Raw genomic sequence first — 26,786 nt, forward strand, 5'->3', positions numbered from 1 at the left:
ATACATAGGATCTATCTTAATTAGAGTCCAGGACCTTCTTGCTTAGCAATCCGACTGCCTAAAGGCAGAACACATCTATAGACATGATACATACATCAGAACACCTTACACAAACAATGCGCAAGGCTTAGGGAAACAATAATTCTAACATCATGCCCTTAACCATGGCTGTTACAATAGCCTTAACAATGGTTGTTACCATGACTTTCATGGTCTCAACCATGACTGCTGTTTTGATGAGATCAAATAAAGACATATAAAAGTTTTTATTGACAAAGGAAAAAAAGTGATCCTTAGCCTCTTTTTAGTAGTATATATATAGAGAGACAATGTTCATCAATAAAAACTTTTTGCAGTCTTTCTCGCCTTTATCTATGCTAAGTAATCTACAGCGATCCATGGAAAGCTGAATCTTGGTGGCATTTCCCTTGATCATTGGATCCAGTTGAGGTGATATGTTACCTGGTACCACGCGGATGCTTTGGTCTCATACACTATATTTTTCTTCTCCATGGATATCTCAGCATTGCCTTCAAATATACTTCGGTACTCCTGGTGGAGTTGGAAATATAAGTCGTTGAGCCTCTCTTGTGTCTCATAGTCTCGCTTCTTATTGTCTCCTGTAAGAGACCATGCCTCCCCTATCACAAGCTCTGCTTCAGTGCGCACACCGTATTGACTAAGTAACGCATTCAACTGCTCTTCGTACGAGCACTTGCACTGCCAAGCATCCTCGAGGAAATCTGATGCCCCTGGAACTTCTAGATCCATGTCATAAGATCATCTGAAGTGCTGGTACCTTGTGAAACTAAATCAGACCCATATGCTTCTTTAATTGACCGATAAAGCTCTCCAAGGATCTTTTCAGATTTATAGGAGATGGCATCTTCCTTGCCCATGAAGTCAGGATATTCTGTTGGTCGAAGGTAAGTTGGCATTGTTACAATTTTCCCGGTCTTAAGGGAATCCACAGCAATGGCTGATTGTTACAATATTCCGCCAACTGAATGCACTTCTCCAAATAGAAATCAATGATATCCTGTTCGAACAGAAGGTATTGTTAATGACATGTTTAGCGCAAAAAAAATATTTTTTCACCAACAAAGAAGCAATCTGAAGAAACTAGCTGAAATGAAGAAAATGCCGAGTTTTTCTATGTTCCTTTATGCATCTACTAATCAACTGATGGACTTTAAATAAGCATTCAAAACTATACTAACGTTCAAAATGAAGAGAAAGCTACTCCGTAATGGACTTGAAATTTTTCGTACCAAGTATTAATCTAATTAATAAGCCAAAAACATAAGGTCAAAAGGAGTAGTCGACTTTCATTTTAGTAAATAATATGAAAAGAGAAACCTGGCAGCTAACAGAGGTTGCATGGACCAAAAATGAAGGAAAAAGCTGGTGTACGACACATTTGCTAAGCTAAAACTTTGGTTGCAATCATGTACTTTGTCTCCAAGCATCAAATTAATTTCAAACTAAACTCAAGACCAGCACAGCATTTTACCCTTATTGACTGCTACTTCTCAGAATTTGCTCTAACATTCAGCCACTAGTTGTGCAAATTTAATATATATCATTAATAATGTAAGGGTTAATTCAGACGGCTCAAAAATCTCATCACATATGGTTTTCGGGCCACTAGAAATAAAGGCTAATTATCTTAGATGGTAAAAAAATCATTTGAAATAACTGGTATATCAGACAGTTCAATTCCAAAACATTTGGGATATGATTTTCAAAAATTAGTATCTGGAGTCTGGACACCGAAGGTTCTTGTCTGCAACCATCAAAGGTTATCCTCTAAATTAATATAGGTTATCCTCTACCTTTTTTGTAACCATATGGTAATTTTTATGTGGGACTATCTTAGAAGATGAAACTAATATGGGTTTAAACAGATGGCCTATCTGAGATGATTTTTAGCTTACACTGAATATTCCTATGTTTAGATTGTCCTAAGTAGCTTACACTGATTTTTAGCCTATCTGAGTAGCAGAAACTGTAAAGATTGGATATTCTTGGATGGGGAAATAATAATTAAGCAATGGCAAGAATAGTTGAACTTACATGTGGAAGTACTTCGCGATGTAGCTGTATCGCTTCAGCTGGGGAGTAATCCATAGGGGGCATGCTTCTTTTGCCCGGAGGTACAAGTCTTTCATCCCAAGTCACAAAGAAGATATCCCCATCGAGATCACTCCCTGATGCTTCATTGGAGTGTGGCCTGTCACCTTTCCTGGGAAAGACCAAGCAATCAACAAGGTGATGCAGTTCTGGAACATCAACTGCTTCAAGGATACGGACATCCCCTGGATGAAGACATGGGTTCTTTGCGATCACAACTGTACCAACAATGGCCATTGCCCTTTTGCTTGCTGAGGGAAATATTGGGCTGTGCCTCAGAAAATGCTTGTTCACAGATGGTGCTGAGGCCCGGATAAAACATTGTCCATGCTCAAGGATCCCAAGTTCATCAAGACAGCCAACCAACCACCTTCCCTTGGGCACAGAAATCCTTTCTTTCTCCAAAAGACCCTGCATCAGCGAGGACCGGATAGCCAAGAGCATTGCTCGCAGGTATGGTTCGTTTGCAGGAGAAAACCCAGCACTCAGCATCAGCCCTGCAGTACTTCCATGTTCAGGGCAACATGTCCTTACAACCTCATATGCCACATCACTATGCGTTAAAATCCTGTCGAGATTATGAAGCATTGCATTCTGCATTTGCCGAAAGACAGAATCTGATACACCCAAGGTGCTTAGCAATGTTATAATCTGGCGGTTCAGGAATGCCGGCTGTACCTTTGTCCAGGACACCACTTCAAACACATAGTGGTCAGACTCGAACTTCTTCATGCTTGGCCTGAGGGAAATCATCTGTGCCACTTCATTTTCACCTGGCCACACAGCTACAACACCCTTGAATCCTGCAAATCTAATTTGGAACGCAGATGGGACGTAATTATCCATCAGCGGCAGCTTCTTCGCAACTTCCAATGCGAGTTTTGGTGTGATCTTGCCAATTCCATCAGAGAAGTTGTATTCATTATGATTGACATCCTGAAGAAACTCCATCTCATCCTGCTGTATCGTCACCGTTGGATATGTAGATGTGAAGCAAAGTCCCATTCTAGCAGTGTGCTTTGTTATATTATTACTTGGGAACTGTCCCATCCACTCTCTAATGCTTGCGATCGTCGTGATCGTATCCTCTGCGAAGAACCAAGTTGATCTGCTCCTAAGCTGGTTCGATGAGGACGCAAGGAATGAGTACTTCCTGCCACACATTTGGAAACCCTCGGTCAAGATTGTTTGGACACGCAGTGACGAGGGGTGGTAGCTGGAGGTGGAAGTCGGGTAGGAGCCGGGCGGCGTCACGGTGGTCTTGACCCGGCAGCGCCAGACTGTGCCCGCCGCAGCCTCCAGGCGGTCGACGAGGCCTGAAAGGAATCGGGTGCTCGTAGTCTAAGAGAGGGAGGGAGTGAATTAAACAAACTAAAAGTCTTAACCTCAAAGCTCCAACTAATTTGCATAATATTTAAACTAAAGCATACTTTCTAGATGTGCACTAAAGTTTATCTAGTGTAAAACCCTCATTCCAAAGAATTATGCAACCTAGAGCCAATTCTATCAAGATTCTACTCTATGAAAGCAAAGGCACGCAAAGGTTGCAATATGAAATGCGGAAGCTTAAATGGGGATGAGAGAAAGCAAACTCTTGTGACACGGAGATTTATCCCGTGGTTCGGTTAGCCACAAAGGCACACCTACATCCACGTTGTCGAAGCACTCATAAAAAGAGTATTGCTTCTCAACAATCAAATCTCTTCCGAGAACACTAAGTCCACGGTCATCTTGATCCCGGATTCCACTAAGGAGCTTCTCCACCAAGAAAGGGGGACTCCACGTCCCCTGCACAAAGCTTGTCGTCGCTGCTCCACACCAAGCCGGAGGGTCGAAGACGTGCCGGCGAGTCACCAAGACTCCAAGGATAGCCGGCTCACCGAGATATACTTTGGTTCACTTGAGAACCAGCTCACAATGCACACAACCTTGCTCTCACACTCACTAAGGAGCTATCCTAGCACTAACACTCAAAAAGGTGTGCTAAATCTAAGGATGTGATCACTTAAGCTCTTTGATTGGCTTGGAGATGATCTTGGATGTGTGTGGGTCTTATCTGAACTCCAGCCAAATTTAAATAACCAGAGAAACCCTTATATATAGCCCTCCAAGCGAAGTAGCCGTTTAAGAGCCGTTAACCTTTTTCAACGCAGGGCGTCGGATAATCCTACTAGGTAGGTTCGGATAATCCGACCCCACTAGGATCCCCCAGTGACCGTTGCCTTGCTGACGTAATCAGTCCACGTGTTTATCCGACGCAGTCTTGATCAAAGCTTCGGATAATCCGGATCAACTGATATTTGAATTCCAGTTCAACGTTCACTTGATCATTGCGACTTATGGTTAATCCGACGCTAGGTAACATCCACGTCGGATCATCCGAGCCCACAGCATGATTTCTAACTGAGAAAACAGGCTTTCTGGTACATCATCCGAGGATTTATCCAACGTTCTCTTTTGACCCATTCGGATCATCCGAACCCATTGATGTTCTTCTCAGACTCGTGACATGTTCTCTGTAGAATACTACGAGTCAAACTTCGACATGCATTTCTCTGGGATCGGATAATCCGAGTTCTTTTAAGTGTTTATCCGACCCAGGGAACTCAGTTTATCCGATCTACTGTGTTTTGCAGAACTCGTCCAATTCAGCGTTTCTTTGAGTTTTTTCTTCATGTTTTGCTTTGCTAGGGCTTTTTACTTCATTCTTAGGACCTGATGAGACAAACACACTAGTTTCATTGATTGCATTGTCACTCGATCACCAAAATCACTCGAAATGGCCTAATATGGGGGCCATGTTCGTTACAATCTCCCCCTTTTTAGTGATTGATGACAACACAATCAAAGTGAGCATAAATTTGCAAAAATTGACAAATTGAACCACTTACACTTGTTTGGATGCTTACCAACATCCAATGTAAACTTGGACTCCCCCTAAATCCATGATTTCCCCCTTTGCTTCTCCCCATACTTGCAATTTGTCCACATTTCTCCCCCGCACTTCTACCTCAAATGCCGATTTGATCCATTTGGTATTTCTCCCCCTTTGGAAGACATTCCTCCTTCTTTGGGAGATACTTGCTTTGATCCATAATTCTCCCCCTTTGGAATCAAATCACCTAAAAAGCCTTAGCAAAATAATATAGCTCAAAGAGAAAAGTGAGTAGCCTAGGGAGTTAGTTCCATGAATCATGATCTATGTGTATGATATCGATGAAGATACCACTTGAATGATTACTAGGGTGGATCACAAAACATGAAACTTGCATGACATGAGCTAGGCTTTCCACAAATATGTGCACAAAATGATAATGTGAAAATCAAATGCACAACTAGATGTTTGGACCAAAAAAGCTTAGACCATATCATGCACGGAGGTAGTTCTAAAGGATAAAGAAATATTGAAACCAATTGAAAGAGTTGAACCTTGCATACCTCCGGGGAATTACTTAGTTACCTTGATTGTACCACTTGAAAGAAGAAGAGTGAGAGACACTTGGGCACACCAAGGTGAACAAATGTATGAGCACATAGCCTATGAACTTAGATATTGAAATATAAGTTCAATAGAGCATGGCTCAATATGCATGAAAACACACTACTTTATCTAATTACTCTTATAGAGTTGTTAATTCACATTGAGCGTGAACAATGTTCTCTTAGAGTGTTAACTCCGGAAAGAGACTACAAGAGATAAACTTGCAAACACGTTAGTCTCCAAAATTACAAATCATAGGATAAACTCCCACTAAATGTGTGCATTTAGTGTTTGAATCACCAAGCAAATGTATGCACATTGTTCATGCCAACAATGGGAAGTTTACCCTATAGCTTGTTTTCATGGTACAAAAATGAAATACATACCTCATAAAGTCCATGTACCATGAAGGGTGAACCTGTGTAGTTTTCTACACACTTATCAAACCATATAGGTTGCTCATGGGTTAGAGCAAGACATAAGCAATCCACCATATATAGCACTAGGAAATACAATGCATGCAAATATCCTAGCAAAAGCAATGGTGCTACATGATGCTTGAATTGAAATCTAGCTACCATTACCTTATGGGGGACTTGGGCACCAAATGTCCAAGTTGTGAGCTTAACTTCTTTGTCTTGAACCTTCTCATCATCTTGTAAGCTAAGCCTCCAAATCCCCCATTGCCGATCCTTGGGCTTCAAGTATCCTTTGGAACCCACACCATTTGAGGCCCCTTCATGTTGGTGATGACTTCCTTGGGCACCCAAATGGAACGGTTCCAACTCCAATCCTTCTTCCCAACCTTGTGAGCAACCACTTTGCCATTGTCCTTCTTCTTGATTATATAGGTGGTGCTTTTGCTCTTGTTTTTCCGGTTGGGCTTGGTGTAGATGAGAGAACTCTTGATTGTGGTCTTCTTCTTGTTCTTCTCATCCGGAAGTTTCTTCTTCGGTTGAGGGCGCTTGTTGGACTTGTGGCCTTTTGGATGGCACTTTGAGCAAGTCACAGTGGCCCCCTTCTCAAGTTTATTCACCATGTCTTCACGGTTATCTTGAGAAGGTTGGATATTGCTCTCTACGCTTTTGCCCTTCAATCTAGCCAAGTTCTTCATGAGCATTTCCACTTCTTGCTTGAGCTCATCATTTTCTTTGGCAATGAGATCATCACATGATTCTACAATAACATTCTCATAGCATTTCTCATTGCAAAGGTTAGAGCAAGATTTATCAATTAAATCAATGCAAGAAGGTGAAGCATCTACCTTAGAGATTGGAATTGTGTAGGGGATAGATTGCTCCATTTTCAAAGAGTCATTTTCTTTTGTGATGTTCTCAATTTTTAATTTGAGCTATTCATGCTCCTTGCTAAGCAATTGGAATTTGCGCAACAAACTATCATAATTTGTAGCAAGGGTAGCGTTAAGATCATTAAGAGCATCATATTTTTTTAGATTGTTTCTTAATTGCTCTTTGGTGCTCATGTACTAAGTCAAAAAGCTCTTCATATGAAGGAGAGTCGGAGTCATCATCACTTACATCGCTTTTCATACCTTTAGCCATAAGGCATATATTGGATGATGAAGCCACACCCATTTTGAAGCGGGTGGTGAAGGTCTTGTTTGACTCATCACTTGAGTTTGTGTTTGATTCTTCACCACCGCTTGTCCATTCGTGATGCACGATGAAGGTTTCTTCCTTGGGCTTCTTCTCCTTCTTCTTCTTGAATCGCCTCTCAACCTTCATGAGTTGATGGTGAGGTCCATCTTTGAGGAAGACCATATAACCCATCATGTTGATCTTCTTCAAGCTTTTGTTCATGATCTTCACTTGCTTGAAAAGCTTGGGAGACATGACATCTTCATCACTTGAGGAGCATTGCCTTTCTTCCTCTTCACTTGAGCTTTGCTTGATTGCCATCTTCTTCAACAACCTTTCTTGCTTGCTTGTGAGAGCACTATGAGTTGGTGAAGAAGGTGGAGCTCTTGACTTGATGTAGTTGCGAAGCTCATGGGCGATCACTTTGTTGAGGACTTCATTTGGTGATATTGTTGAGAGCTCTTTTTCATATAGAATGGTTGTCACCAAATCATATTCCGGCCTTCGGAGAGAATGAAGGATCTTGCGAATGAGCTCTATGTCATTAATTTTCTTCACACCTAATTAGTTAATCTCATTCACAAGAATATTCAACCGTGAGTACATAGATTCGGCATTCTCATCATCAAGTTGCTTGAAGCTATTAAGTTTATCAATGAGAACATGATATTTTTCTTCTCCGACATCTTTTGTGCCCTCATGGTTCTCCTTGATAGTTTTTCAAAGATCCTTAGTATTTTCACAAGCAAATACACGGTTGAACACGTTGTCACCAAGAGAGCTTAAGATAGCACATTTAGCAATTGCATCAAATTGTTTCTCTTGTTGACCTTTGTTTTTCATTCCTTCACTAGTTACTCTCCAAACATTTAGGCCCTTAGCTTGGAGATGGGATTCCATTAAAATATTCCATCATTGGAAGCCCGTGCCATCGAACCGTGGAGGAGGTCCTAAGAGATCCATCCCTTTTCCCCGATAAGCTAACTCACTAGGCGGTGAAGCCTAATACCGATCCTATAAGCTGGTAACACAAATTGCCAATGGAATTGGTTTTCTTTGTGAGAGATGTGAGTTCCGGCTCTGATACCAATTGAAAGGAATCGGGTACTCCAGTGAATTAGGCAAACTAAAAATCTTAACCTCAAAGCTCCAACTAATTTCACAATATTTAAACTAAAGCATACTATCTAGATGTGCACTAAGGTTTATCTAATGTAAAACCCTCATCCCAAGTAGTTATACAACCTAGAGCCAATCCTATCAAGATTTACTCTATGAAAGTAAAGACACGCAAAGATTGCAATATGAAATGCAGAAGCTTAAATGGGGATGAGAGAAAGCAAACTCTTGTGACACGGAGATTTATCCCGTGATTCGGTTAGCCACAAAGGCACACCTACATCCACGTTGTTGAAGCACTCACAAAGAGTATTACTTCTCGGCAATCAAGTCTCCTCCAAGAACACTAAGTCCATAGTCACTTTGAACCCGGGTTCCACTAAGGAGCTTCTCCACCAAGGAAGGGGGTCTCCACGTCCCCCGCACAAAGCTTGTCGTCGCTGCTCCACACCAAGCCGGAGGGTCGAAGACATGCCGGCGAGTCACCAAGACTCCGAGGATAGCCGGCTCACCGAGATATACTTTAGTTCACTTGAGAACCAGCTCACAAGGCACACAACCTTGCTCTCACAAACACTAAAGAGCTATCCTAGCACTAACACTCACAAAGGTGTGCTAAATCTAAGGATGTGATCACTTAAGCTCTTTGATTGGCTTGGAGATGATCTTAGATGTGTGTGGGTCTTCTCTGAACTCCAGCCAACTTCAAATGACCAGGGAAACCCATATATATAGCCCTCCAAGCGAAGTAGCCGTTTAAGAGCCGTTAAACTTTTTCTGCGCAGGGCGTCAGATAATCCTACTAGGTAGGTTCGGATAATCCGACCCCACTAGGATCCCCCAGTGACCGTTGCCCTGCTGATGTAATCAGTCCATGTGTTTATCCGATGCAGTCTTGATCAAAGCTTCGGATAATCCGGATCAACTGAGATTTGAATTCTAGTTTAACGTTCACTTGATCATTGCGACTTATGGTTAATCCGATGCTCGGTAACATCCACGTCGGATCATCCGAGCCCACAGCATGATTTCTAACTGAGAAAACAGGCTTTCTGGTACATCATCCGAGGATTTATCCGACATTCTCTTTTGACCAATTCGGATAATCCGACCCCATTGATGTTCTTCCCAAACTCGTGACATGTTCTCTGCAGAATACTATGAGTCAAACTCCGACGTGCATTTCTCTGGGTTCGGATAATCCGAGTTCTTTTAAGTGTTTATCCGACCCAGGGAACTCGGTTTATCTGACCCTACTGTGTTTTGCAGAACTCGTCCAATTCAACGTTTCTTTGAATTCTTACTTCGTGTTTTGCTTTGCTAGGGCTTTTTAATTCATTCTTGGGACCTGATGAGATACACTTGACAAATACATTAGTCCCATTGATTGCGTTATCACTTAATTACCAAAATCACTCGAAATGGCCTAATATGGAGCCATGTTCCTGCCTGCGGCGACGCCTCAGCGGCGGGGTAGGACGGTTCCTGTTCCTGCCTGCGGCCATCGTCGGCCGGCCGGTGGCGTTTGTGCTAGCGGCGCTCACGTGGCGACGGAGAGCGACAACGATGGAGGTGACTGTCCGTCGCCATGGTCTCGCGCACTATTCCAGAATCCAGGCTTGTTTGTGTTTGTTTCCTTGAAATCAAAAGATCAAAGATGATTGCTGTCTATATAGTCACGTGTCGGCCGCGGAGTTTCCATGGATAGTCAACGACAGATCCGATTGTGTTTCGTTGTGGTATCCTGAAACCAATCGGCGTCGGATTAGTTGGTTCGTGCATGTGCTTGCATGCCGGCACAGATCACGCGGCGGCCTAGAATCTCGACGAGCCATTTGGTGTCTTTCGATTGTTTTGAAACACGGTAGAGAAATTGTCACATCCGGTTTTAAGGACAAAACCGAATGCATAGCTATATGTATGCCAGGATCAAGTTTCATATATATAGAGACATTATAAGTGAATAATCAGTAACAGTATCACGTAAAAGAGAATTACAACAAATAGAAGATTATCAGAGTTATACAGCTTATCCTGGAAACGAAGGCTCCAAACTTCATAGGCAATCGACTGGGGGTTGCGTACGCCTAGAACTCAGCATCATCTTCAAAAGACTTCACAGCAACTTTTCCTTCGGAGTAGCAGTAAGCAAGGGTGAGTACACATAAGGTTTGGACTCAGCAAGGCCACAAGAAATAACCAGAAAATGATTTATATCCATCTTTAAGTTTATTAATCATGTGAGGGTCCAAGCCGCTCTTGACCGTGAGCACGGCTAACCGGTTAGTTTTAACTCTGCAGAGGTTGTACACTTTCACCACAATTCGCGTAAAAGTTCCGAAGAACTTTGAACCCAATCACGCATATGTGCTGATCAGGCACAATACCACACTTCCGATGTGTTACAACCATACAAAGCAAACAAAAAGATACAACTAAGAACATTACACCATAACAAAAGAAAGGCTTTAAAAAGAGCATACCAAAGGATAAGGCTCACTGTTATGGTCACGAGAACGCAAGAAACGCGGAAAACGAAGCTAAAACGTTGATTCTATAGACTAAACGGTGCTTCAGCGATCTAATCGCGATTAACTATAGAGTTAAGAGCAAGCGGAAAAGATTTGCAAGACACAGAAAATTGTGCTCACAGAGGATACCAAGGCCATAAAGCTATCGCACACGTCACAAGGATCACGTGAGCGCGAGAATCGATGAAAACAGAGTTAAAACGTGAAAGATATGGCTAAAACAAGACTCTAAGGGCTTATTTGTAGAGGTTTTAAAACAACAGGGGCTAAAACATAAAGAAAAGGACTAAACTGGAATTATTTTTCAAAAGGCTTGGACGGCGGGTTGATTTTAGAAAACCAGAGGGGTTCTTTTGCAAAAATGCCAAGGCTGACCGGGTTGACTCGGCTCAGATCTAATCTGGGTCGTTGGTTTTGGATCTAGCGGCTGAGATCGGGAGGGGGTTTGGGGCGGCGGCGCAGTGCACCGGCGGCGAGGTTGCGCGGCGGCGGCTCGCCGGACTTGACTGGAATCGGCCGTCCGGTCGGGGGTTTTGGCTCAGGATTGGACGGGGAGTGAGCTCGTGAGATCACGAACGCGATAGCGGGGTCTGCGCGATGCGCAGAGGCGGCGGAGGGCGAGCGCGGCGGCGGAGCGGCAGAGCAGAGCTCCGGCGAGCTATTACGCCGGAAGAAAATGAGTTAGGAAAAGAGAGGGGGTCGGCGAGGTTCCTCTCACCACAGCGAAGCTCCGGAGCGGCGATGTCGTCGAGGAAGCTGAGCGGAACGGCGGCGCGACGGCGAGCTCCGAACTCGACGAAGGCGGCGGCTTTGGGCGCTAGGGTTAGCGAAGGCTAAGGCGGCGGCTGCAGGTTTGGCGAGATCAAGGGGGGGTCTCGGGTTCCTTTTATAGGGGGGCGAGGGGACTCGGCGTGCGCGCCGAAAGGAAGGCCCCGGCCGAAGCAGGCGGCGCTCGGACTCGGACGCCGAGTCCGGGTCGAGCTCGGGGAGGGAGACGCCCCTGACGGGCGGGCCCCGCGTGGCGGTGAGCGGCGATGGTGGGTGCGGGAGCTGGGCCGCGCGAGAGCGAGAGGGGAGCAAAGCGGGCCGGTGGGGCGGTCGTGGGCTGGGGAAAAGGGGAGAAGAAAAGCGGAGCAGGCCGGGCCGGAAGTGAGAGGAAAAAGAAACTGGGCCGGGCGAAGGGGTTTTGGGCCGCGGGAAAGAAGGAAAAAAAGAGGGAGGGAGAGAGAAAGTTGGGCCGACTGGGCTGAAAAGAGGAAGGGGGTAAAGGAAAGGCTTTTCCATTTTTGAAAGGATTCAACATATTCAATTTAAATTCAAACTCAAACGAATTCAAATTTAAATTGAACAACAAACAATAAAACAATGCACTGCAGCATGTATGCAAACCAAACCAAACAACATCAATTAATTTTTTTTTGAAAATTTACCAATATTTATTTTCTCTTACACTAAATTCCCTGTGAAGAAAACAAATGTTGGCAAAAATTTTAGAATTATGAGAAAATTATTGGTTTATTATTTTATTTTAATCACATCCTGAAATTCAAAAATTTCAGGGTGTGACAGAACTACCCCCTTAAAAGGAATCTCGTCCCGAGATTCAGAAGGCTAGCAAGAGACAAAGGTTTAGGTAGAGGCACTCAACATATAACCATTTTCTTCCTGGTCATTCCTTATTACACAAAAACTCCTCCAACCTATTTCCTGATTCTTGGTAACCCACACAACACACTCCACGGTACTCCGTCTAATTCCACTTTTAACTATCAATTCTTTCTTCAGATTCTTTGTCCTATCTGATTAACTTCCTTAGTACCTTGATAAAGTGATTTGAATAGAGCAAGACTGCTTTTCTTTGGCTTGAGTTTTCTTGTATCATCTCTCAAGTCTTCATGTACTTCTGTCATGGAGTTAATTATTATTTTCTTTTTCACACCAACTGGCAAGGTGTCCATCTTCTCCGCACTTGAGGCAATATTATCCAAGATCATGGGACCTAGTCCTCTCATGCTTTGTTGGACAGCTATTGGTATAGTGCCCTTCTTCACAAGAGTTAAAACACACTCTTTTAGCAAACCCATCCTGGTTTCCTCGCTTTGTGGAACATCTATTGGCATAGTGGCCTTCTTCACCACATTTATAGCACATTACTCTCTTAATACGTCCATCCCGACTACTTTTCTGCTCCTCCACAACTCTTGGTGGAATGGCTTGTACATCAGGATCCTTCTTGATAGAGTGGTCACATGGAGATTGAACAACTTCAGGCTGTGGTTGATTGAAACAAAGTTGAGTACCATTATCTGCCAATGGTTGTGGTAACTCCATCTTCTCTTGGCTTGTTTTACTAATTTGTTTCTTAGGCTGCTTGCTTCTTTTAGGCTAAAACTCTTTGAAAGTGATAGTCCAATCCTCGAGGTTTATAGTCGGATTTCTATCTTCAGCTTGAGTAACTCCTTCTAGGTTTGGAACGTGCATAGATAACTTTCTATTGATATCTGAATGATAACGTTGCCTTGCTTCTGCTGTCATTAAGCTATCTTCTTGTAGACACCGACGGCCATAATGCTCACAACATTGGCACTTTTCTGAAGTCTTACTAATCTCATGTTGTTCCTCTATCTGTGGCTTTGGTGCTTCATAGTTTCTCTTATGCTTTTCATTGTTCCATGCTTCAGCAACTTTCATTTGTTGACGACCATTGCAGATGCTTGGAGGTTGCTAGTATTGCTGTTAGCGTCGCCATAAATTTCCTTCTTGACATCCTCGAAAGGATTAGGTAGAAAGACAGAGGATAACAAGGAGGGGGAGGTACATAAGAACCCATCTAGGCAACCGATGTCATTGTAGGTAGAAAACCCACAACACACCAACAATCATTACAAAGAAGCGAAATCAAACAAGGTCATAAAGACAAGCATCATTATGCAAACATCAAATTCCACCAGTCAATATAGTCAAAGACGATGCTAAACATTGTTAATAGAGTTAGAAAGGGTATTCCTAAGCATGGTTATTTCTTCCAGCTTCAACATTGATGGCATGTGCTTCTTTCAGCTTCTCCAGCGTTGACTCCACCGTCGTGATTGCATTAGTAGTGAGAGTGTCACAATCTCGCTCAGGCTTGATCCTTTGGTGGAGCTCTGAATCCTTCATCCAACTTGAGCAAGAACGTGGGTAAGTGGTACAATTTCCAATTGCTTCGACTTGACTCCCCATGATCAACTAGTAGCTCCATTCTTCAGATGACTTGGATCTCAGATGACTTGGACATGCATTAGGATACGTGGCACGGTTCATCTAAGTATTTTTGAATCAGAAGAGGTACTTTGGAATTAGAAATTTAAGGGATGAATCCAAAGCGGCATTTATTTTGGAAAGAAAGGAGAGGCATTAAGCACATCGTGAATAAAGCAAGGGAGAGATAAGTCCAAAAAGATAAGTTAAAAAGAAATTCAAGGATCAATTTCACCGGCATATCAAAAAATAGGTGAGCTGGATGAAATTGGAAAATCATACATTCAAGGGGAGGTATGATCAAAATCAAGAAGTGATATAGGAAAATAAATAAATAGACAAGCATTGAAGATCTAACATTTGCAAAATAATGAAGTGCAAATGAAAAGAGAGTCAGGTGAGGAAGGTGAGTTATCAATGCTGGCTGAGGGAAGAAAATAGTTAAGGAGAGAGAATATTCAATGGAGGGGGTCAAGGAATAAGTATGAATGGATTTTATATCAAAAGAAACCTTAGAAAACGACCATTGCTATCTAGGCTTACGTCCTACAGTCGATACGGCTCTGATACCACTTCTGTCACACCCGGTTTTAAGGACAAAACCGAATGCATAGCTATATGTATGCCAGGATCAAGTTTCATACATATAGAGACATTATAAGTGAATAATCAGTAACAGTATCACGTAAAAGAGAATTACAACAAATAGAAGATTATCAGAGTTATACAGCTTATCCTTGAAACGAAGGCTCCAAACTTCACAGGCAATCGACTGGGGGTTGCATACGCCTAGAACTCAGCATCATCTTCAAAAGACTTCACAACAACTTTTCCTTCTGAGTAGCAGTAAGCAAGGGTGAGTACACTTATGGTTGTTACTCAGCAAGGCCACAAGAAATAACCAGAAAATGATTTATATCCATCTTTAAGTTTATTAATCATGTGAGGGTCCAAGCCGCTTTTGACCATGAGCACGGCTAACCGGTTAGTTTTAACTCTGTAGAGGTTGTACACTTTCACCACAATTCGCATAAAAGTTCCGAAGAACTTTGAACCCAACCACGCATATGTGCTGATCAGGCACAATACCACACTTCCGATGTGTGATTGCATAGGGATGCTACGAGGCCTTTACAAAGAATCCCTATATGTATGTGTTGGTCCCTGCCATTGCGGTCCCTCAGAAGACACAGCTTCCTTCACCCGCTCCACAACACAAACTCATAACCACCAAGCAAAACAACCCCAACACAACATATAGTTCATCTAATTACTTAGCCAAGACCAGAGCCATATAGTATTGTGGTTGTACGGTTTTCTTGGGTGGTTCTCCATGTTCCAATTAAATCATATCATCTTGTAAATAAAGCATAGATAGAAAGATGGTTAGGGTCACTTGCCTTTCTCCAACGAAAAACTACTCTTACTACTCTTCACTGCTCTTCAGCTTTTGCTCACTTGCAATTCTTGATCTTCAATCTTTGAATGGCGATCCTTCTACTCGAGGCGATCAACGAGCAACCATACAAAGCAAACAAAAAGATACAACTAAGAACATTACACCATAACAAAAGAAAGGCTTTAAAAAGAGCGTACTAAAGGATAAGGCTCGCTGCTATGGTTACGAGAACGCAAGAAACGCGGAAAACGAAGCTAAAACGGTGATTCTATAGACTAAACGGTGCTTCAGCGATCTAATCGCGATTAACTATAGAGTTAAGAGCTAGCGGAAAAGATTTGCTAGACACAGAAAACTATGCTCACTGAGGATAACAAGGTCATAAAGCTATCGCACACGTCACAAGGATCACGTGAGCGCGAGAATCGATGAAATCGGAGTTAAAACGTGAAAGATATGGCTAAAACAAGACTATAAGGGCTTATTTGTAGAGGTTTTAAAACAACAGGGGCTAAAACATAAAGAAAAGGACTAAACTGGAATTATTTTTCAAAAGGCATGGACGGTGGGTTGATTTTAGAAAACCAGAGGGGTTCTTTTGCAAAATCGCCAAGGCTGACCGGGTTGACTCGGCTCAGATCTAATCTGGGTCGTTGGTTTTGGATCTGGCGGCTGAGATCGGGAGGGGGTTTGGGGCGGCGGCGCAGTGCACCGGCGGCGAGGTTGCGCGGCGGCGGCTCGCCGGACTTGACGGGAATCGGCCATCCCGTCGGGGGTTTTGGCTCGGGATTGGACGGGGAGTGAGCTCGCGAGATCGCGAACGCGATAGCGCGGTCTGCGCGATGCGCAGAGGCGGCGGAGGGCGAGCGCGGCGGCGGAGCGGCAGAGCAGATCTCCGGCGAGCTATTACGCCGGAAGAAAACGAGTTAGGAAAAGAGAGGGGGTCGGCGAGGTTCCTCTCACCATAGCGAAGCTCCGGAGCGGCGATGTCGTCGAGGAAGCTGAGCGGAACGGCGGCGCGACGGCGAGTTCCGAACTCGACGAATGCGGCGGCTTTGGGAGCTAGGGTTAGCGAAGGCTAAGGCGGCGGCTGCAGGTTTGGCGAGATCAAGGGGGGTCTCGGGTTCCTTTTATAGGGGGGCGAGAGGTCTCGGCGTGCGCGCCGAAAGGAAGGCCCCGGCCGAAGCGGGCGGCGCTCGGACTCGGACGCCGAGTCCGGGTCGAGCTCGGGGAGGGAGACGCCCCTGATGGGTGGGCCCCGCGTGGCGGTGAGCGGCGATGGTGGGCGCGGGAGCTAGGCCGTGCGAGAGCGAGAGGGGAGCAAAGCAGGCCAGTGGGGCGGTCGTGGGCCGGGGAAAAGGGGAGAAGAAAAGCGGAGCAGGCCTTGCTGGGAGAGAGAGGAAAAAGAAACTGGGCCGGGTGAAGGGTTTTGGGCCGCGGGAAAGAAGGAAAAAGAGAGGGAGGGAGAGAGAAAGTTGGGCCGACTGGGCTGAAAAAGAGGAAGGGGGTAAAGGAAAGGCTTTTCCATTTTTGAAAGGATTCAACATATTCAATTTAAATTGAAACTCAAACGAATTCAAATTTAAATTGAACAACAAACAATAAAACAATGCACTGCAGCATGAATGCAAAACAAACCAAACAACATCAATTAATTTTTTTTTGAAAATTTACCAATATTTATTTTCTCTTACACTAAATTCCCTGTGAAGAAAACAAATGTTGGCAAAAAATTTTAGAATTATGAGAAAATTATTGGTTTATTATTTTATTTTAATCACATTCTGAAATTCAAAAATTTCAGGGTGTGACAGAAATTAAACACGGTTGCGCAGATTTTTTTTTTAAGAAACCAGCCTCTCCGTCTAAACTATGAAAACTTCAATCTGAGTTATTGGATCAACATCCAAAGGGTATAGAGAATTAGATAATTTTACAATCTGGACCCGCCCTTAGATTGGATAATCACACTTTTGCAAATCCCCCCTCCCACCTCTCTGCGCCCCTCCCCTTAGATGTTGATCTGATGGCTCAGATTGAAGTTTTCAAAGTTTGCACGAAAAGATTGGTTTGCACCTGATATGTTCCTATTTATAATGGGATAACTAACCTTCCCTAGCTCTACCACCTAGGTCCATTTTTTCTCTTCTAAAATAAAATAAAATAAAATATTAATATTGTAAAATAAAATATATTGTAATAAATACATAACGAGAGTTCACACCAGTGAATAAATAAGATAAAGTGTTTATTAGAACATAATTTACATAATAAATATATTGGTTTTAGACTAAATCAAAGTAATATATTTATAGCAAGGTTTGGATAGGTGTTTTATTAGAGAAATTTTTTTTTGATGATACTACTATAAAATGGTATACATGCATGCATTCTAAAAACAAATATGGACACGAGTATCCGTACGAAACATGGAGACAGATTTGAATGTGATCGACAGTGTGTGAGTGCGTGACATGTGATCGGCTAGCAGAGCGTGCGGCGCGGTACGGCACACGGGTACGGTACGGTGATGCCGCCGTCCCGCTGGCTCACGCGCGAGCTCGACCAGAGCCGCCGGCCATGCATGTTCCGGACGAGCGTGTACAGAAGTGCCATGGGAAGAATGTCGTGCTGGGCTGGAGCTCGACCCTGCTGAGCCTATCGAGCCAGCAGTGGCTGTAGTAGTAAGGGTACAGCAAGTCAGTGCCCGTGGTGCTCACCGATCGATCCGTCGTCGCAGTAGCCAGTAGAGGAAGGATCTGCAATGGCGGCCGCCGTGTTAGCGGCACGGCGGCGGCGTTGTGCTCAGCCCCGGACAGAAACAGAGAGAGGAAGCCCGGCCCGGCCAGAGCGGTGGGTGGAGCTCACGTGAGTGAGTGACCCTGCCTGCCTCAAGTTTGCGCGGGGAGAGGACAACGCGATCCTGAGTAAAATAAATGGAAGATCAACGACAGAAGATGCATGGTTCGTAACTTCGTATCAACGCGATCCTGATGAGGTGGCGTAGTTACCGCGACAGTGAAGATGAGCTGCGCTGCGCTCGGCGACAGGCGGAAGCGGACAGAGGAGGAAGACGGTGGCGTAGCAGGCCGGGCCACAGGAATTTTGGGCCGGGCCGAAAGTTTATTCCATGTTTTTTTTATTTTTCTTTTTCAGAGGAAATAAATGCTCAAACTAGCATGCAACTCAAACTTACTACTACGTTGCTCACGGGCAATAATGACACTGTAATACCCGATTGTATAACTGAGAAAGCACCCTATGACTATGACTTTGCAAGATGATCTTTGTCACCGCTCGACTTCTCCCGAGATTAAGTATAGCTAAGCAGTAATTCGTGATACCTACTTAGGCACAATACTCAACTAATTGGTAGTATCCAAAAGTAAGGTTGGTAAGGCAACAACTAAACTTCTAAGCGATCATCTGTTACTTTAATTTGATAATTAACACATGCACAAGCAAGACACGTGTATACTCAAATTGATCCAAAATAGGGTAAACGATGCCTAGGAGCCCGGTTTGGTGCTCAAACTCTCTCTGCTTTGCGTTTTGGTCTCTACAAGGTTAGACTAATGCATAAATAATAACAATAATAGTACGTAGAAATAATAATGACAATAATAATTTTAATATTAATATTAGTAATTACGGTAACGCTATTCTACACCCTAGGTGTAGCATTTATTTAATAATATTAATATTAGTAATTACGGTAATGCTATTCTACACCCCTAGGTATAGCATTTATTTAATAATATTAATATTAGTAATTATGGTAATGTTATTCTACATCCTAGGTGTAGCGTTTATTCTACACCCAGCAGCCAAATTATTGACCAAACTGGCCTGAAATTACTGAATCAGGTTACCGAATTACTGAATCATGTTCAGTAAAATGATGTTCAGTAATCGTGCGCAACGGTTGAATTTTGTTTAGTTACACCTAGGATATAATAGTAGTAGAAGAATACTCTATTCAGAATTCAAGTAATGGCACAACTGTAAATAACACAAAAAGTTCCCAAAACGCATTCCTGGCTACTCCGGCGACGGTCAATGGGATTTATTCCTAGAGCATCTACGAGTGATGGGGGTTCCTTTTACCACGAAACTCCAACATGCACTGAGATTTAGATGACATGCAACACCCAGAGCAGGTTGGTTCCATTGCGGTCATTGGACCATGCCCAAACTGGAGAGGAGACGGAAGGAAACTGCAAGAAAGACTCACCGATTGCGGGGCAGAGCGGTGGCGGTGGAGGAGATTGGCGGCGAGGTTGCTTGACCGGAGTTTGGGAAGAAGGGGAACCGGGTGCTGTGCCTGTGCTTGTGGCCTGGCTTATCGTGGAGAGGTACGGTGGTGGCCGTGATGGAGCTCGCCGGCGGAGGCAGCTCCGGCAACGCGCTGCTTGAGCGAGGCAGGCGGAGCGGCACAGGTGAGGTGAGCAGAGAAAGGAATGCGAAAGGGAGAGAGAGAACCGGGAGGGGAGGGGCCTCTGCTTTGTTTGGGGTCTCTTGAGGTTTGTGTGGGGTTTTACAGGAAGTGACAGGGGGTTCAGTTCCGCCGAGCAAAAGGTCACCCCGTGCAGAACCTGCACAACTATTTTTCTCTTTGCTGGATCCAAACCAACTAATTACAGACCTCGTAAAATGTTGTAACTGTTAAGTAAAAGATATAAATTAAGAGTGATTCATTTTGCTTAGTTCTGCATTCATAGTTAGTGCATATTTGAAATCAAAATCTCCCCCGAATGTAGATTTGAGTTTAGACAAAAATCACATGAACTATGTTTTGAAAGGTAGTATTTTAATAAATTAACTCCGGACATAGGTACTACAGCGAAAATCCAAGTGCCTTCGCAAGCCATATGGCAAAAAAAAATTCTAAGAACATTGAAATAAAGCTCAAAATATATGCTCCAGGTCATGCTTAATAATTTTGGACTGTTACACTAATGAAACAAAACACACCTTATAATTTCAAATGTAGCATTCTACTTTAATTTGTGTAATTCTAGTGGTGTAAAATTATAAAAAGAAAAGGCAAAATTGGATCTGTGACACCCAAAGATACCCGTTTTGTAAATATACCATCAAACTGTCCCGGTTCACTTTAATACTAGCGAAAGATCGCGCCGTTTAGAAATATACCACTCTGTTACCTTTTCCATCCTTCGTCGTTTATCCCACCATTTACTTCACGGTTAATTGGCGTCTAGCGTTTCTTCCTCCTCCCTCCATCCCCCATGGCCCCACCCCACCCTTGCCGCACGGCCGCCCCGGTCCCAGCGACCAGCCACGCGACCGGCCTCACTCCGAGCCGGTTGGCCACCCCTCTCCCCTGCGGCCTCTCCTTTCTTCCCCAGCTCGGCGCGCGGCGTCCGGCAGGGTGCGCGAGCGATGGTGCACGGCGGGCGGCAGGTGCGCACGAGAGACGACTCGCCTCGCCCGGCGGTGGCCCCCCATGGCCTCGTCCGGCGGCGGCCCCATCCGACTGCGCGGGAAGCCACCCCGGCCCTTCCTGCTGCCTCGCCTTGTCGTCCACTACACGCGCACCCGCCTCACCACACCCGCATCGCACGCCGCGCCCGTGCAAGAGCTTGGCGTCGCCGCCTGCCCCATTGCCGCGTAGGAGGAGAGCTCCGCCCCCTCTCGAAATCCGGTGACCTCACTCCGATTCCCCGCACCAGTAGCAGCCCCGCGACTTCCTCCCTCGATTCCACCCACTGGCCGCGTGCGCCGCTCGCCGGAGTGGCCCTGCGCCGGCCACCCGGCACCACCATCGTCAACTTCCACGGTGAGTCCCAGGTCCCGTTCATTTTCTTGCTGACAAACCACAGAAATGGAGCCGCCTCACTTCACTGACCTTGTGCTGGCGGCGCAGTGCGGTGAGGAGCGTCGCGGCGACTCTACAGGGGAGACGACGGCGGTGGCGGCGGCGGCTCTACAGGAGGTTAGCGTCGGGGAGGGGCAGCAATGGTGGCCCTGCAGGGGAGACAATGGCGGGGGGTGGCGGCGGCGGCCCGCAGGGGAGACTGCGGCGGCGGCGGCGGCCCTCAGGGGAGGATGCTTCACGTGTGGAGGTCGGAAGGGAGCGACGTCATGTTCAAAGAGGCAAAGAGGAAAGGAGAAGGAAGATGAACCAGAGTTAGACGGAGAAGATGGAAAACGTCACGGAGTGGTATATTTCCAAACGGCGCGATCTTTCGTTGGTATTAAAGTGAACCAGGACAGTTCGATGATATATTTACAAAACATGTATCTTTGGGTGTCACGGATCCAATTTTGCCAAAAGAAAACTAGTTACCAAGTTGTGCAAATGATCTTTCCTAGATGCAAAAGAGACTACAGTTGACTGGTGGGTCTAGCTAATCGAGAGGATAAACTGAAAAGGTGTCATAAGTGAAATGGATCAACTGCTAGATTAAATGCACTAGACGTGCCATGGAAGACCAACAGACTCTCCGAACGCATTGTTACCAGAAAATTTCTATCATAAAATTATTTATAGTATCTTCTAAACTATCTCTTATGCGCATTACTAAAATGAAATGTTACTTCTCAGATTTACTGAACTATCTCCGAATACAGAATGACAACAATTACCATAATTTTACTGAACAGAACCTCTGAATGTTACTTTTATTACTAGGACTATGGAAAATATCTAGTGCTCCCTGCCCTTAAATAAGAGCTACCAAATAGATGGCAAAAAAAAAATAGCAGCCTGAACAATCTCAAATTTTGCATGTACATGAAAGAATCACTTCCAACAAAAAGAGATAATTAATAACTTCGATCCGAGCCGGTTTATGTACCTGCAGCTTATGAGAAAATATCGATCCAGATGAAAGAGAGGTAATATAGTAACCTCTTTGTCGGGTGTGCAGAAGACTTACTTCTACCAAAAATTCAACAAGAAGCTTGATTCTAATCAATAATAATCCTGTCACATTGTACATATCGAGCAAGAAGAATGGTAAAATGAGATTGATTGTGAATCGGGAAAATATAAGAGCATGTGTATGAAAGTTAGCTTTACACAAAAATAAACCTGAGTTTATTTCTTGATTTACCCTTATGCATGTATTCTTATACCCCCTCCGTAGGGCGGGGATGGATTTGCTGAGTACGTTTGTACTCTCACATGTTGCTATTACAGAGGAAGGCATCATCCCTAGTGAGGACTTCGAGTTGTTTATCGCGTCTGCACCCAACTTGCCTGTGTCGTTGGGCTAATAAAGATGTTTCCGTCTGCACCCAACTTGCCTGTGTCATTGGGCTAATAAAGATGTTTCCGCTGCCGTGTAGTCCCGAGTGGAGCCAGCACTCTCGGTTTGCTTTGGTTGTTTATCTTTTGGCTTTATATCACTCGGCCTTTACCAAGAGATTTGTACCGAGACTGAATCATCTGATGTAATAAATGTGTTACCAGCCTTCCTGGGATTGGTACATTTTGTCTGTGTGCAAACGGGGCGCTTCATCTGATGAACGGAAAGACATATTTTTCTGTTCTTGTGTTTTCTCCTTTTGACAAATTAGGCTGATCATTCATTTTTTTCCTCGAAAAACACAGGAGAGTTTTGTGCCATGTGTTAGAGAGATATAACCGGATCAGTTACATTGCACAAGACAAAAAGGGAAAAGAAAATGGCATTCGACCGTACATGAAAACAATGTGCCCATGAACCATACAAAGATCAAGGTGACATTTTAATAGCAAGGTACTGAAAGAGCAAGAACTTCTAAACAAGTCAGATCCACTCCCTTGGATTTATGCATGTGTCAAGAAGTTTCCATTCTTCACTCCCTACTTCTGGTTTCTACAAAACAAATGGTATATTAGAAAACTTTGTCAAATTTAAGGTCCAATAATGCAAATGGTGAAACACCAGAAACTTCCCCAATTCAAATGATTGACCGTAACACAGGCAATCAGATACTAAATCCAAAATGTTTTCCATATTATTTAAAAATCATATTTTTGGACACTCAAGTGCTTTAGAACAGAAAGAACCAGACATCTTAATAACGGTTAGACTTGCATAAGAGAGCTTCTCAGCTTACATGATCATACTCCCACCGTGCGGTAAGAGGAAGAGAAACAAGGATACTCTCAATCCGTCCTCCAGTCTTGAGGCCAAATGTGGTTCCCCGATCATAAACCTTCATAAGAAGCAAGTGTAAGGGCCAGAGTACAGCTGACAGCACTAAGAAATAAAATTGTTTGCATGTAAAGGCACTAACGAGGTTAAATTCCACATAGCGTCCTCTCCGTAGCTGCTGCCATGCCTTGTGCTCCTCAGTAAATGGAATGTCTTTGCGGCGTTCTATAATGGGTATGTATGCAGGTAGAACTGAATCTGCACATTCTGCAGAGATGGAAGTTACAAGATGGTTTACCATGAGTTAGATGTATCTGCATACCAGTGCCGACACTATCTAGCATAGGGTCATTTCTACAATATGTAACACATGTATAGTCTACCCCTTTGGGGTATTGCAATAGATTGAGTTGCTGATTCTCAACACCATGCAAATATGTGGCGAGTTTATATCCAGATCCACTTTAACCGAAAAGACTACAAGAGATGATATGATACCTGTAGCAAATTGAAGGAGAGTTTCCTGATCATAGTCACTAAGATCATCAAAAAATATTCCACCCACCCCACGCCGTTCACCACGATGCTGCGGTCAAACGCAAATAACCATCTCCATGACTTGTTCTGGTGACCAGACAAGCATGATAACTGTCTAGTGCATAATACTGAATAAGAAGAACAACATATAGCATTTTTTTTTATGTCTGGATAAATTCAACCATGAGATTTGCCATGTGTCAGTGACAAAAAAAATTGTCAATTAAAAAATTACAGTAGTAGGTAACATCAAATGAAAATCTGAACAAACTGACCTTGATATAAAAGTAATCATCACACCATTTTTTGAATCTAGGATAAAAGCCAGGATCAAATTTATCACACGTTTGTTTCTGAACCTGAAAGGGTCCAATAGTGAACAAATGAGTTATCCAACAAACACATAGCAATTAAACAAATGTCAAACACAACAGCCTTGAACAAGCTGCTTTTGGCAAAAAATAAAAACATAGCATAACTGGATCGAAATTTCTGTTCAACAAATGGAGGAGGTATTGACATACGGAATGGAAGTGTTTGATATCCTCTTCAATGATATATGAAGGCGTCAGGTCAGTACCACCTCCAAACCACCACTGCCTAGGTGCACCAGGTGCATCTGCAGAGAACGGTGCATCATCCTCCATGATATCTGAAGTTATGGAAAGTTCAAGAAATAGAACAGTTCAGTTTATTTGCGTTGTCAGCACTATTAGTACCTTTAGGTGCCTCTGTTTCGAAATACCGGTAGTTGAAATGCATTGTTGGAGCAAATGGGTTCACTGGATGAATGACCTGACAGCAGAACAAGAACCTTATCAAAACAAAAACAATTCTTGATTATAAACTGGGTCAAGAACTGAGCACGTTTTTTTTTCTTTTTTTCCCCCAAAGTAAGAATTTTGCTCAACTTGGATGCTGCTTGTACTGAATTTCTGAACCTCCTGTAGCAAGCAAATTTCTGAACGATGCGAAATATGCAGTTATGCACACGCCATTGGTTAGTGACAATGCTGTACGCGGCGAGAGGAATCTCACTCACCGAACTGATGCCGGCCGCGAAGAAGGCCACCGGCCCGGCCTTCTCCCCTCCAGCCGCCGCCGCCGCGGCGGCTTCAGGCCTCGCCGCGCGGTACGCCTCAGGAGGCATGACCCCGTAGACCACGGAGACGTTCACCGCGGCCTTCTCGAACACGCGGCCGCCCTGGAGCACGCGGCTGATTCCGCCGCCGCCGCCGGGGCGCGTCCAGGCGTCCTCCCGGAACAGCGCACCACCGCCGCCGCCGTCCCTTGCGCCTCCCTCGACCGCCTCGAGCTCCGCGCAGACCTCCGCCTGCACGCGCCGGATCATGCGCTCGAACCGCGCGCGCACTGACTCCGGGGACGCCCCCTCCTCCTCGCGGAGGAAGGTCGCCGGCGCCGCGAGCTCCGGCGTCTCCCTCTCCATGAGAGCGAAAGTGAGCGAGACAAGACTTATCTATTCCACAATTAATCGAGAAATTATGTCCGTTGATAACTTGATATGCATCAAATCAGATCAAACCGAGCATTATTCTTAGCGCAAAGCCTGCTTAAAAGTATCTGAATAAAAAAATAATTGACAAGAGATGATGAAGGAAAATATACAGAATAAATACTTGTTATACCTTTTGTACAATCTTCACCGTACTTCTTTCTCTATACTCCTACCCCTTTTAAATACTACATGTTCACCTTAGAAAATATTTATTGAGGATTAGATATCGTTTTTATCTACATGCTTAGAGCATCTCTAATAGCCTCCCATTTTTTCTCCTCAATCTTATTATTTGTCAACTCCCCAAATAAATATGGAGAGAAAAAAATGACTATCTCCAAGAGCACCCCATTTTAACATCCCAAAATTATGACCCTACTGGACAATTGACTAATTACAACCCTACCACTCTAATTCCTCCTCTTCCCCCTCCCCACGCCGCGAATGGGTCCTGCCCCCCATCCATGCTACCAGGTGGGGCAAGTCGCCCGCCATGCCCGTCTCACCCCGCTCCCGCAGCCTTGAAACAGCCCCACTCCGCGCGTCGTCCCTCGTCTTGCTTCTATGCCGGGGCTGCACGGTCGCCGCAGCGGCCTCTGCGCATCGCCCACAAGCCCGGAGGCCCGCGTCTTGCTCTCCGCGCTCTCGTCCGTCCGCGACGCCGTCTCCTGCAACACTGTCCTCGCCGTGCTCTAGCGCCGCTCGGGGGACCTCCCGCGGCGCTCTCCCTCCTCTGCCACATGTCACGGGAGCTCCACCCGGGCGGCCGCCCCACCGCTATCTCCTACACCATAGTCATCCGCGCGGCGGGAGGGACCGGAGCGCGGAGGAAGGGAGCGGTTAGACGTCATCGGGGAGATAGGAGGGGAGGCAGTCCGAGGGAGATGGAGGGGAACGGAGAGTGTGGGAGGTGGAGCTGGTGCTTGAAGCGCCAGATGGGGGGCGCGCTTGAGGGAGACAATGAGGTAGATGGGCCCCGGCGCCGGGGACGATGATGCTCAGTGTGTAGAGGTGAGGATAACGTGTTGGATTAAAAATTGTAGAGACAATTGGATGGTGACAAATAGCTGATCTCTTATTGATCTCAAGGTTACATATATATAGGGAATTACAGGATTGACGTT

The 26,786-nt window shown here is 44.7% G+C and overlaps 1 protein-coding gene and 1 pseudogene across 4 annotated transcripts; both read right to left on the minus strand.

Annotated features, from left to right (window-relative positions):
* Positions 1-336: 336 nt before the first annotated feature.
* On the minus strand, positions 337-21,126 carry LOC120677916 (annotated as a pseudogene).
* A 1,906-nt stretch (positions 21,127-23,032) lies between these two features.
* Positions 23,033-25,644, minus strand: LOC120679101 (oxygen-dependent coproporphyrinogen-III oxidase, chloroplastic-like). Of its 4 annotated transcripts, none has more exons than XR_005676967.1 (8): positions 25,189-25,644; positions 24,866-24,941; positions 24,671-24,798; positions 24,422-24,505; positions 24,108-24,257; positions 23,752-23,876; positions 23,572-23,670; positions 23,033-23,327 (listed from the first exon to the last, which is right to left on the minus strand). XR_005676967.1 is itself a non-coding variant. In XM_039960609.1 (8 exons), exons 1-8 carry the CDS (start codon positions 25,591-25,593, stop codon positions 23,259-23,261), a joined length of 1,074 nt encoding a protein of 357 aa, XP_039816543.1. In that variant the 5' UTR covers positions 25,594-25,643; the 3' UTR covers positions 23,033-23,258. The 4 variants fall into 4 exon arrangements, 2 of the variants coding, with proteins under 2 accessions (XP_039816543.1, XP_039816544.1); XR_005676968.1 differs by having other exon boundaries at positions 24,108-24,233; positions 25,189-25,643; XM_039960609.1 differs by having other exon boundaries at positions 24,108-24,195; positions 25,189-25,643.
* Positions 25,645-26,786: the final 1,142 nt, after the last annotated feature.

Source organism: Panicum virgatum, chromosome 6N, assembly GCF_016808335.1.
Source record: "Panicum virgatum strain AP13 chromosome 6N, P.virgatum_v5, whole genome shotgun sequence".
NCBI classification, from domain to species: domain Eukaryota; kingdom Viridiplantae; phylum Streptophyta; class Magnoliopsida; order Poales; family Poaceae; genus Panicum; species Panicum virgatum.

What these genes read in the sequence shown, in the direction of transcription:
- LOC120679101 (XM_039960609.1), bottom strand. Translation starts at nt 25,593, where the DNA reads ATGGAGAGGGAGACGCCGGAGCTCGCGGCGCCGGCGACCTTCCTCCGC. An exon ending in CGAAACAGAGGCACCTAAAG is followed by an intron (nt 24,799 to 24,865) that starts GTACTAATAGTG and finishes CCATAACTTCAG; the next exon opens with ATATCATGGAGGATGATGCA. An exon ending in ATGATTACTTTTATATCAAG is followed by an intron (nt 24,196 to 24,421) that starts GTCAGTTTGTTC and finishes GTTTGACCGCAG; the next exon opens with CATCGTGGTGAACGGCGTGG.